This window comes from Vicia villosa, linkage group LG6 (genome assembly GCF_029867415.1).
Source record: "Vicia villosa cultivar HV-30 ecotype Madison, WI linkage group LG6, Vvil1.0, whole genome shotgun sequence".
NCBI classification, from domain to species: Eukaryota; Viridiplantae; Streptophyta; class Magnoliopsida; order Fabales; family Fabaceae; genus Vicia; species Vicia villosa.
This window is the reverse complement of record NC_081185.1, coordinates 162,583,438-162,596,003: the sequence shown is the minus strand read 5'-3', so window position 1 is coordinate 162,596,003 and position 12,566 is coordinate 162,583,438. Positions and strand designations below refer to the sequence as shown.

The following is a 12,566-nucleotide window of genomic DNA, read 5'->3' as shown; positions in this document are numbered from 1 at the left end:
TTTCCTTTTTGTTTGGTATGTACAGTATAATTACTTAAAAACTCTTTAAATTAATAATTATTAATTTATCGATAAATTAATAACTCTCTAAATTAATAAATTTCTCCAGTCCTGACATTATTAATTTAAAGAGTTTCTACTGTACAAATAAAATATAAGAGATTCAAACATTGCATTATAGTTGATTATTGATATGTGAAGTGGGTTAATTATTGAGTTAAAGTTGTATTATTTGATGGGCCTTTTACTATTGATAGAGGCCCTATCCGAGTTGTACGAAAAATACTAACCGAGTTAGAACCCATTAACTTTGTTAGCATCTCAAGAACCAAAAAAACAATGCAAATGCAACAAACTCAGCAAGCCACCGCGGCAACTATCTCAACCCCCACTCCTCCTCCCTCTTCCCCCGGTCGCCCCACGGCCGAGGCACCGCCGAAGCAAGTCGCTGTCGCAATGGACAAACTCGGAGAAGCCGAAAGAATAATCGCCGACATCAGAATCGGCGCCGATCGCCTCCTTGAAGCTCTTTTCATTTCCGCCGGGCAACCTCACCAAGGCAGTAAGCCGCTTCAAGTGCTCCTCAAGGAAAATGCTTGCATGCAACAGCATTTTCAAGAGCTTCGATCACTAGGTATGTAATTCTGGTTCTGGTATGGTTTGATTGATTTTCGGTTTGTGATTAGGGTTTTAGAATTTTTTCTGTTTTTTGATTTGCTAGGAAAGGAGCTTGAAGAAGCTGGAGTTGTTAGTGAATCGGCTCGAACGCGGAAGGATTTTTGGGGTCTGCATATGCCACTGGTTTGCCCAGATGGTGCAGTTGTAGCTTATGCGTGGAAACGGCAACTCGCTGGTCAAGCTGGTGCTTCTGCAGTTGATAGGACAAGGTTCAATTTTAGGCTCTTTTGGATTTGTGAATGTTTGCTAGCTTACACTTTTCCCTTTTGTAGTTAGTTCATTTTGATGAATGTTGGGAAAGGAATTGGAAATAATAAAAAACAATGGAATCAGCCATCTTTTATTATGAATTAATTATATTAAATGAGTACAAGATAGTGAAATGTTGTTAAATATTCGCATCACGCCCTGACTTTGACACGTCGACATCAGTTATAATTTGAACAGGCCGACATTAGTAATAATCTGAACACGTCGACATTAGTTATAATCTGAAAAATGAATAAATTAAACATAATTACAAGTGTCGGTGTCAGTTTCGAACAGTGTCACGGACACACCTTTTTTTTTAGAGGTGTCAGTGCTACAGAATGATGGAATCAAGCAATTTTTTTCTTCTGAAGATTTTTGTAATTAAGCTTCCCCTTTTTAGACATGAATATGATGTATCTTACATAGGCTTCTGAATGATTTCAGGTTAGCTCTCAAAGCTTTTACTGATCAGAAAAAGCGATTTTTCCCCCATCTTGATGATGGAATTGAAACTAATGAATCAGCTTCAAAGAAACAATGTGGATCTGAAGAAGTTTCATTTGAACCTAAGGAAGACATGAGTTTTCTGAGGTTGCTACCAGATGTTCTGAAGTCCGTGGAAAAGGAAGTGCCAAATGTGAAAATTTCGACTTTTGAACGATTGGACTGGTTAAAAAGAGCTTCCACACTAGCCTCTGCAACTAATGAGAGTTCTCAAGAACATAACTATCATGGTTCTAATAAGCCAAGACTAGGATCAATTGGAATAGTTGATTCAGAGAAGGTTGCGGTGATAGAATTGCTGTCTCCATCTATCTTCAGAGCTGTTATATCCTTGCATCCTGCTGGGTCCGCCACTGCTGATGCTGTAGCTTTCTTTTCTCCTGACGAGGTATACCAATATTAATATGATATTTAGCATTGTTTCTCTCATAATAATAATTATAGGGTGTTAAATATATGATTGTTGGCACGCAATGGATATTATAAATAGTGACTTGGCCGGTGTCGTTAAAATACCGGCATAGTGCTGCTATAGCTATATTAGGTATCAAAATTTGGGGTAGTCGATATGATATGTCAACTCTGCAATTTTCTGTACATCAGCGCATTTTGATGTATCGGACTGTGGTTATACTGATACATAATTAATAGCGGAGAGCGGTGGCCTAACTTTTAGAACATTAACAATTACAAACTATGTTTAAAAACTCGAGAGTTTAGGCAGAATTGGTAGAGGAGTCAAAAATCGTAACTTGAGGATCGTAGCACGGATCATAATATCCTACTACAAGTAGAAAAGCGCTGCAGTCGGCGACATCTTGTTGAATGAAAGAGAACTCAACGAAATAGAAAGCTTGAATGAGAAAGAGGAAGAAGAAGCCTATCCGATCCGATCCAGGCCCATTTTAGGAAATTAGGGTTTTTCTTAAAATAACCCTTATTACAGAATTGTAAAACGAGTCACTATTTCAACTCGTGCGAGTTTATCGAATTTCACCATACGAGTTTACCTCCGATTCAGCACGCCGACATGCTCTTGAAACGTAACTCGGGCGAGTCAGTGAGTCAACTCCTGATTCTGTATACAATGATTACAAAACCTCAAGTGTCGGCCAAGCTTTCTAAAACATTAGAATAATTAAAAAACTACAAAATATGAAGTGGTGTGTTGGTTAGAGGTATTATATATATTATCTACAAGGACAACAATGATCCTTATCCCACTAAGTGGGTCGACTACATAGATCAAATTCCGCCATAATTGTTCTATCCAAGATCATGTTCCTATTCAATTCGTTAATCTTGAGATTTTTCTTAATAGTTTCTCTTATAGTTTTTCTAGATCTTCCTCTACCTCTAGTTTTTTTGACTTCTTTCCATCTGATCTATTCTCCTTACAACAAAATCTTCATGTCTTATCTCCACATGGTCAAACTACCTAAGCCTATTTTCCATCATCTTATCTTTTCTACTATAGGTATTAGGTGCTACCCCAACACACTCTAATATTGTCATTTTTAATCTTATCTCGTCTAGTCTTACCACACATCCAACACAACATCCTAATTTCTGCTACACTTTACACTTTATTCTCGTGTTGATTCTTAAACCGTTCAACATTCTGACCCTTATAATATTGCAAGTCTTACTGCTGTTCAATAGTTTTTCCTTCAGCTTGAGAGGTACTTTTGTGTCGCATAAAACCCTCGAGGCCCTCCTCCATTTCAGCTACCCAACTTAAATTTGATGGTTTACATCTCCTCACTACCTTTACCTAGGCAAAGACACAACACACCGCTTCAAAAAAGAAGGTAACCACTATGTTCTTCACTTTGTTCCTTCTTCTCCTTCACCCAGTGCATGCAACTATGCATCTTGCTTTATCTTCACGCAATGTATGCAACTATGCATCTTGCTTTATCTTCACGCAATGTATGCAACTCTGCATCTTGCTTTATTTGCTATTTGAAATATTGAGATTTTAAGTTTTATGAGCATTAATGTCAGTTGCTTATTATGCAGCTTTTATTTGCGTACAATATGCTTTATTTTATACACATTTATTTATATTTCAACCACCTTGCGATTTCTTCTATTTCTCTTACTGAATTTCTGGCAGTCCTCTATTTTCCGCGGTCTACTACTAAATATCACTGGACTCGCACCAGTTCTGCGATGCTTACCTCATGTTAGGTACCAGACAATCCCTCGCACCAAATCAAGGAATTGAAATGCGGCAGTGTTAAAGAACAAGATTCTAAACATTTATCTAGAACCAGTACAACAAGGATGCAAGGTTGAGTCAAGAAAAATACAATAAGAAATTTGAAAGTGTGTAATGCTCTAAACTCTTCCAAGTCTAACTGTTTTCAAGCCTGCTCTTCTATTTTTCATAACTCCTTCAAATAACTGCTACTCTGCTTAACTGCTTTGCTTGCTTCTTTGGGGGGCCATCTTTTACAGAAAATTGTAACCCCATCCCCTCTGAAGATTGTTTTGATCTAAGCCTCCACATCTTATCTCTCTTCTCTCATAGGCTTTGGTTATTTTGCACATTGTGATCAGGTCCATAACATCACAATTAAAGCTATTTTCACTTTCCCGCCGTATGAAGCCATATTTGGTAGAAATGTGGACCAGCTTTTATTAATTAAGCTTGTATGAAGCCAATATATATTTCAGCAGCCATAAAAATTCAATTTCATCTTAAACAGCAAACTTGCTTGTCTACAAAGATTCTGGCTTCTTGAAGCTATTTTTCTATCCATTTCTTCAATTATTTTCACAATAATCAACTTGGTTTAAGATGATAAGGGTTGTGACTTGTGCATATCAACCGTAGTCACTGTATTTTCTTCTTTAAATCATCTAAGATTTCCTTTATTTGCTTAGCTTCACAACATGAATCTGTTTTGTTAGATAGACTACTTGTAAGTTTTAATAATATGCATGCCTTATTATGATTCTGAAGCTGTTGGTCTTTTACAGTTTTCATTTTCCAAATTGTAAATTGTTGCTATACCACAAGTCTCCTTGAATCCATTGTACTAAATATGGGTAAATAGAGGGAGACATAACCCATTGGATTGAGTGGTGCTGATGAAATGTATAGAAAATACTTCAAGTGTAATTTGTGATAGAACAGTAAAGCCTTAACAAAGCAAAATTTTACCACAACTATTAAACCAACCATATTATGTGGGGGGTGAAATGTTGGGTGATGATGAGTTGACAAGAAAGGAAGCTCAATTGATAAGTGGACATAAGATAGGATTTGGAATGAAAGTGTTAAGATAAAAGTAGGGTGACTCCTATAATGAAAACTGTGGTAGAGTCCTGCTTTTGGTAGCTTGGAATGTGTATAGAAGACCAATAGAAGTGTTAAAAATGAAGGTACATTCGATGGAAGGTAGTCTAATAGTTTGAGGTAAAAGGAGATAAAAGGAAAATTATCGGTTCAACTGTTAAGAAGGTTTTACAATAGCCAGGTTTTATGTAGTACATTATGACATTTTTTTATTCATGTAAGCCCACTCCTCCTAGTGGAAAAAGTGTTTGGTGGTGGTGGTTGCTGATTTATGGAAGGTAGTCTAATAGTTTGAGGTAAAAGGGGATAAAAGGAAAATTATCGGTTAAACTGTTAAGAAGGTTTTACAATAGCCAGGTTTTATGTAGTACATTATGACAGTTTTTTATTCATGTAAGCCCACTCCTCCTAGTGGAAAAAGTGTTTGGTGGTGGTGGTTGCTGATTTATGGAAAATTGAAACTGTCTATGAGATAAAATTAGACCTTTATTTTGGGACAATGGCGATCATTACTCAATAGGATTATATAATAGATTTTTATGTATGTCCTCACATGTTCTATTGATATTTGTGTATTGCTAAACTGAAGTCGGAAATATGACCCATGTATTTTGATGTTGTAATAGGGCTACTTCTTTTTGAAAAAGGTTTTTATTTGGTATAGCGAGATAGACATAATGTTTACCAATCACTTTGAAGCATTTTAAAGGTTTTGGTAGAAATGAGGAGACTGATTTTTAGGTTTTGGATGTGATCCAGTCTTCACTATTTTACTTGGAGTAGAATGATCAGATTTTTAATCAAGTATTTTCCCTGGTAGCGCTTTATGTTGGGATAGGATCGTTGATCTTGTGATTTTCATAGTTCTCTGATTCTCTACTGGTGGCTGTCTGAAGGAAGTTTACATTGCTGATTTGCAGAGACTAGACGGTGGTCCTATCTTTATTTTCATTCTCTCACTCTGACTTCTCCTTGTTCCGGGGGATAATCTTATTTCCTTGTTGTTTATGACTTATATTATATCTAATATAACTTCTTAATAATAAAAAGACTTGATTTTTTCATTTCTTATTTCATTGTAAATTTGCTTGAATTTTACATCTATCTAGTCCACATTATAATAATCCTGTAGTACTTCCGGGTCATTTCATTATGTTTAACAGTGTACTGTTTTAACAGAATGGAAGCTATGTGCATGCAAGGGGGATTTCAACTCATCATGTGTATAGACATATTACGGTATCAATCTCTGTGGCTAATTTCTTATTTCCCGTGATCCTTTAAGTGGCTGTTTGAAGTGTTCTTAGTTTTTTTATTTTATTTTTTATCTTCAAATGAAGGAGTATGCAACAATAGCTCTGCAGTATTTTCTTGGCAACCAAGCTGAAACATCACTGTATTCTCTATTGGTAATGAAATTATTCTTCTTTTGCATATCATGACACTTGTTTTGGAAAAAAGTTATCATTCTTTACATACTCAATATTTCTTCGCTTTCTGTTTTTTCTTTTGCTGTAGCACTGGATTTGTAGCTACCAGACCATATTTTCAAGACCATGCAGGTTCGTTTTGCAGTTTCCAGATCAATAAATTTCCATATCATTTGGTGGAGTCACTAATTTTTTTTTTTTTTTTGGGTGTACAGAAAATGTTCAAAGCTACTTGCCATGGATGAACAATCAAATTTGTTGTTACCTCCAGTTCACCGGCCCTACTGGAAGTTTTCCCTTTCAAAAATTTTGTCAACCATATCTTCAAAGGACCAGCATTCAGATACTACTATGGCCTATCATATTGGCTGCCTATCCGGTGAAGTATGATTACACTGACCATTTTAACATAGGTAAGTCAAGCAATCGTCTCAATCTTATTGTTATTACCTTTGTAACACCAACACCTCATGTTGAAGTCGTATCCATGTTTCGGGCACATGTCCGAGACGGCACTAATAATTGTTGTTAGATTCAATAACTTCCATTTTCTCAAACTATTATTGGTGTCTATCCTTTATTGTCAATGCTGTGTCAGTGTTTCGTAAATAGTTCCTTTCTTGGAATGATTTATCTTATATTGGTTTTTAGTGTTTCGTAAATAGTTCCGCACCTGGAATAATTTGTCTTATATTTGTTTTGTTTTGTTTTGTTATTTCTCTGTATCTCCAGGAAACAAAAGGGCACATGGTCTGTTGTGAAAGATTGTTTTTTTGGATGCTGGAAAGTTAACCTCACCTTGACACCGATCATTGCATGGCACATGACAAAACTATAAGAGTACAAGACGAGAACATAATGACCTTTATGTTTGTGCTAGATGGAAATGCCAGCTGATTGTAGTTTTTAAAGAATCTTTTAGCACGTGAAACACTATTATGACATAACAATGTTTCTTTTTTCGGAATGATGCTCCATACACATATCTCTCTATCTTCTCTGTAACTTCCATCCATGTAAAATAGAGAATAGTTCAACAGAGAATCTGAGATTGAGGCACATGTAAAGCTAAAAGATAGTGTTGTGCTGTTATTGAAAGCTGCATTTGGGGTCCTGTGAATGTAAGTAGTCTGTTTCTGATGGTGGATGGTGTACGTAACCTCTAAAATAGCAGCGACACATTTTTCAAAAAATGCTAAAATGTTGTTAATGTATTCTTAATCGGCATTTAATTGCAGGAATTGAATCGGTAAATTTTCTGAGTGAAAACAGACAATATTCACTGTTTCAAACCGTACAAAACAGATAGCACCCTGTTTCCTGGAAAAGAACTTATTACTCCAAAGCTAAAGTCCTAATTTCAACTTTCTGTGTGAATACTGACGACTAATTGTCATTTTTTAAACCAATAAAAAAGTGATTAATATCCCTATAATCACGTGTCTTTAAACTTTCTGTCCATATTGACTTGTTCACAAGTTTTCAGTAGTGTTACGCCACTAATTATCTTTACCGGAATTCATGGGAAACAGCTGGTCACTTCTATCTATAGAATAATGAGAAATTAGCTTCCTCTTAATCTAATAAATAGCGACTTTGAATTTTGATCAATCTCTTAATCCTTAAAATTAATTAAAATACTAATTAATAATTTAATTAGTTGGTCTATCACACCACGAATACGCACAAGAATTTATTTTCCGACAAGCATAAGCACGGGTTAATGAGCCAGCTGTCAACATGTGGGGTTACTACAAAGAAGGTTATTGGTTAAAACGAACAACCACTGTTTCACACCACATCGTCACACCTGTTTATGTTTGCGAGGGAAGTTATGTTATAGTGCCAAGTGATAGGCAGAAAATAACTAATCATCTTGATTTGACACATTCATTTATGCCATGTGGAGATTAATAAGTAATCCAAATTAGTCCCAGAGATGTAGGCTCCACTCATCACTTATTGGACAATCAATCAATATCGCTGTCGACATAATGTGTCAGACACGTCAGCAGAAAATTTTGTTAAAAAAAAGGTATAGTCTATAAAGTTTATTACTATAAGATTTTATCAAATTTAATGTTCATTATAAAAACAGCTAAAGATTGTGATTTTGACCTGAGACCAAAATTAGTGTTGTTACTGGTAAACACGATCGATAGTGCTGAACTGATTGCAATAATTTCATTAAACAATGTGTTATTGTCTTTCAAAAGTTTACTAGCGTTTGATAGTGAAATTGTGACTAATGAATGTTTAATATTCAAGATATTTTGGTAATCAAATAAAACAGAATACGAATCTAAAAAATATTTTTCAAACATAATGTATAAACTTCAGTGTTTAAATAACTTTTTTCTTAGTAAAACCAATGAAATAATTGATATTCAATGTATCTATTTTTTTTTTATTTTGAACCACCAACAGCTAAGCATGAGCCTTCAATTTATTGTATTTTAAGGATTGGTCTTTTCTTTTAAATACTTTTCTATACTCACCGATTTGGACCCAATTCTATAATCTTATGATAAAAATATATAACAAATATAATTTTTGTTGCCTCTATTTTCCAGCACACAGATGTGACATTGTAACTGTATACTTGGGGACCTAGTTCATTCACCAACAAGACAACATTTTCATGAACCTTATAAATGCAGAAATGACATTTACAATGCAGTATGTGGTGCATTCACCAACAAAACATTGAAACACTTATAAATGAATGAACAAATTACAAGCATTCTCATTGATTGTTTCTCCACTATCTACAACCATTAACACTTCAATGTAAACATAGTAGAACTTACAAGCATTCTCACATTTTGCCTTAGCATTTTTTTTAGACAGAAAGAGCATAGCATGCTATCTACACCTAATAAAAGATAAAAAGAAAGTGAAAGTAAAAATAAATAAAATAGCAACATTCAATAAAGCAACAAGCAAACCATTAGTTTCACCGGCCATCGGCCGAAGTAAAAGAATCTGCAAATCCAGTAGGTCTCGCAGGGATACTACTCTTACTGTCTTCTAAGTCCATATAACTTGTGTCTTTTCCTTCCGCCTCCTGCCAACCCTTCACCATTTGGTTAAGTGGAAGACTGTAGTCGATGCCGGAATACTCGTCGGGGTCGTCGTCAAACGGTTTCCATTTTTCAACGAGCGGTGCGAGGACGTTGACAGCATGGCCCATTTCTGGCCTTTGGTTTGGTTCTCTAGCTGTGCAGTGGCCGGCTAGCTCTGCAATAATTGAGACACTCTCGAATGTTTCGTCATTTATTTCGAGAGTTGGGTCAATTGCAGCCATTAGTTTATTCTTATCGGATTTTATGTTCCAGAACCATGCTGCTAAGTATTGGCTTTCCTCAGGTCTATCCTCGTCAAGTGCCATCAATCCAGACAAGAGCTCCATTAACACGACGCCGAAACTGAAAACATCTACTTTGGTTGTGATTTTTCCTGTCACTGAATTTATATAACAAAAAAACTGAGGATTAGTAATCAAATTTATCGGTTTTCTTGAAATGTATAAAAAAACCTGAAAATAATTATCACCTGCATATTCAGGAGCCAAGTATCCAAAAGTCCCAGCAAGTTTAGTCACTACAGATTTTTCGCCATTAGGTGCGAGTTTTACCAATCCGAAATCCGAGACTTTAGCTCTAAAATCATCAGCGAGTAAAATATTTGAGGACTTAAGATCCCTATGAATGAAGCTCTGTTGAGCCAGAGTATGAAGATACTCCATTCCTCTAGCAACATCCAAGGCAATGTTGAGCCTCCTCTTCCACGAGAGAGGCTCGAATCCGAGGCTTTTCCAATGGAAAAGATGCTGACTGAGAGCACCTTGTGGCATATACTCATACACAAGAATCCTCTCGTTACCTTCAATGGAATAACCTATTAGGGCCACTAGATGTCGATGTCGAACTTTCGACAGAACTGCAATTTCAGCTTGAAATTCATCCAAGGCTTTATTGGTTATCACACCTGCTTCCATTCTTTTTACTGCAATCTTAGTCCCGTCGTCCAACTCTCCCTTATAAACAACTCCGAATCCACCACGACCGAGCTCATTCTCAGGGGCGAAATTCTTTGTCACGTTTCTTAGAACTTGAACTGATATCACAAGATTTCCAGCTTCAATGACATGAGACTCCCCAAACGCACTGCTGTTTCTACTCCCAGTCCCGCTGCCAGTCAAAGTGGAAACACTTCCATTGGTATTATTAACAACAGCTATCTTTACAGCACTGTCCGAATCAGACGGATCTCTCGGGTGAACCACAAGTGAACTTGGAGCCTGAAATCCATCTTTTGTCCTCCTAAAACAATACGCATAAAGCGGAATCAACAGAAAAGCAGCAGCCGCAACACCAGCAATGGGAGCTACAATCAAAACCACGCTTTTCCTTTTGGATTTCTTTGTTTCAACTGAATCACCCGAACTTGAATCCGACCCTCCTTTCGTATCATCACCGGTACTCCCCGATCCACCCGACGTACTGTTTTTCCCCGAGGAAGGACTTTTCGCTCCACCACCATTCAACAAAGAATTCCCATCAACCATAGGTTTCAATCCATTACTAAAAACCGGCAAAGGAGGAGAAATATTATTATCACTCAGATCCAACAACTTCAGATTCATCAAACTAGTCCAATTACTAGGCACAACACCATTTATATGATTACCCTCCAATCTAATCTCAACCAAAGAACCTAAATTCGCAACAGAAGGACTCAAACTACCACTAAGATTAAAACGCTGCAAATTAATCATCGAAACTTTCCCATCAGCATTGCATTTTATCCCCAACCAAGGTCCTTCACAAGGGTTATTCCCAATCCATGAATCAACCAAATTTGAAGGATAATTCACTCCACCCAAAAACCCTAAAAGAGCCATAACCTCAAAAGAACAAACAACACCAGTCTCATTCAAACAAAAATCATTGTTACCATAACTAACTTTCAAAGCTTTAAACTTTGGAATTGGACCCATAAACCTGTTATTATTCAAATCAAGATTATCCAACACCATATCCCCTAAAGAACTAGGAACAACCCCAACAAGATCATTCCCATTAAGATTAAGCTCCTTAAGAGAAACCAAGTCTCCAATATTCTCCGGAATCGAACCGGTGAACCGATTCCCATGAAGCCACAAACTAGTCAAAGAAACCATAGTAGCAACAACATCAATACTCCCAGAAAGTGACTCACCCTCACCCTTCTGGTTATTCAACCACAGAGTCTGCAAACCAGACCCATTAAGACTCAACGGAATCTCACCCCTTAAACTGTTCTCAGAAAGCTTCAAAAACGATAAAGAGTTCATTTTCCCAAGAAAATCCGGCAAAGGACCAACCAAATTACAGCTCATACAAGAAAGAGTTGTCAACTGAGCCGAATCCAGCAGAGAAGAAGGAAAATTCCACCCATTTGTAGAAACATTGAGGTTATTGTTATCCAATGCGAGAGTTTCCAAACTTGTTAACCCTTGGAAGAAATCGTTTGGGATTGAATCGAAGTCGTTGTTGTCGAAGAAAGCGTATTTGAGATTCGTTAAGCCGTTTAGCGAGGGTAAGGGACCGTGGAGGTTGTTGTTCTGGAGACCTAGGTTGAAGAGTTCTGTGAGTTCGTTGAGGTTGTGAGGTAAGGTGCCGGAGAGGTTAAGGTTTTTGGTTTGAATCTGAGTGACTCTGTCGTTGTGGCAGAAGATGAATTTCCATGGTGGGGTGGAACATGGGTCGTTGGTAGGGGATTGTTTTGGCCATTGTAGGAGTTCGGGGTTGTCGAGGTTGTTTCTAAATTGGTTGAGGATTTTGAGGTCGTTTGGGTGGGTGATTGTGAGGACAAGAGAGGGTAGAAGGAGGAGGAGGAGGAGTGTTGTTGTGCGGTGGTTCATGGTGGTTGTGGTTGTGATGGTGGTGGTGGTGGTTCATTTGAGAGAGTGGAGAAAAAGAAAGAGTGTTTGATGAAATGGGAAAGGACAAGAAGAAGAGAGCATGGTTGAGTGTGAGAAAAAAATGAGATAAAAGAGAGTAAGAAATGAATGAGGTTAGGTTTTGGAGAATGAATGAAAAAATGGGTAAGGGTGATGGTGGACCAAACTTAGTTATTTACTATTGCTTGCTACATTGATCTATAGTTTTTAATATATGCTACTTTGTTGGTGTAATTATTCTAGTTTCTTTCTTTGCAATTTTAGTTTTGTGTGTTTTTGGATGTGGGCATTTGTTTTGGTTTTTGAAATATTTATGAGAAAAAGTTTTGATGAGGGTAATCACCAACAAGATCTTTATGGCAAAAGGTGAATTCATACACAATGTGGATAAACTTGTTGTTAGTTCTATCAAACTAGATTGGTTGTTTTGTTTTTAGTGATAGTTGTT

The 12,566-nt window shown here is 36.8% G+C and overlaps 2 protein-coding genes across 3 annotated transcripts; one reads left to right on the top strand and one right to left on the bottom strand.

Moving 5' to 3' along the window:
- Positions 1 to 301: 301 nt before the first annotated feature.
- On the top strand, positions 302 to 7,311 carry LOC131610923 (mediator of RNA polymerase II transcription subunit 27). 2 transcript variants are annotated; one of them, XM_058883010.1, is made up of 8 exons: positions 303 to 634; positions 722 to 887; positions 1,375 to 1,822; positions 5,921 to 5,980; positions 6,082 to 6,150; positions 6,260 to 6,303; positions 6,387 to 6,584; positions 6,904 to 7,311. In XM_058883010.1, the coding sequence occupies exons 1-7, from the start codon at positions 340 to 342 to the stop codon at positions 6,559 to 6,561; spliced, it is 1,257 nt and encodes a 418-aa protein (XP_058738993.1). In that variant the 5' UTR covers positions 303 to 339; the 3' UTR covers positions 6,562 to 6,584; positions 6,904 to 7,311. The 2 variants fall into 2 exon arrangements, with proteins under 2 accessions (XP_058738994.1, XP_058738993.1); XM_058883011.1 differs by lacking the exon at positions 6,904 to 7,311 and having other exon boundaries at positions 302 to 634; positions 6,387 to 6,588.
- A 1,582-nt stretch (positions 7,312 to 8,893) lies between these two features.
- On the bottom strand, positions 8,894 to 12,281 carry LOC131610922 (receptor-like kinase TMK3). The gene is made up of 2 exons (XM_058883008.1): positions 9,727 to 12,281; positions 8,894 to 9,636 (listed from the first exon to the last, which is right to left on the bottom strand). The coding sequence occupies exons 1-2, from the start codon at positions 12,077 to 12,079 to the stop codon at positions 9,128 to 9,130; spliced, it is 2,862 nt and encodes a 953-aa protein (XP_058738991.1). The 5' UTR covers positions 12,080 to 12,281; the 3' UTR covers positions 8,894 to 9,127.
- Positions 12,282 to 12,566: the final 285 nt, after the last annotated feature.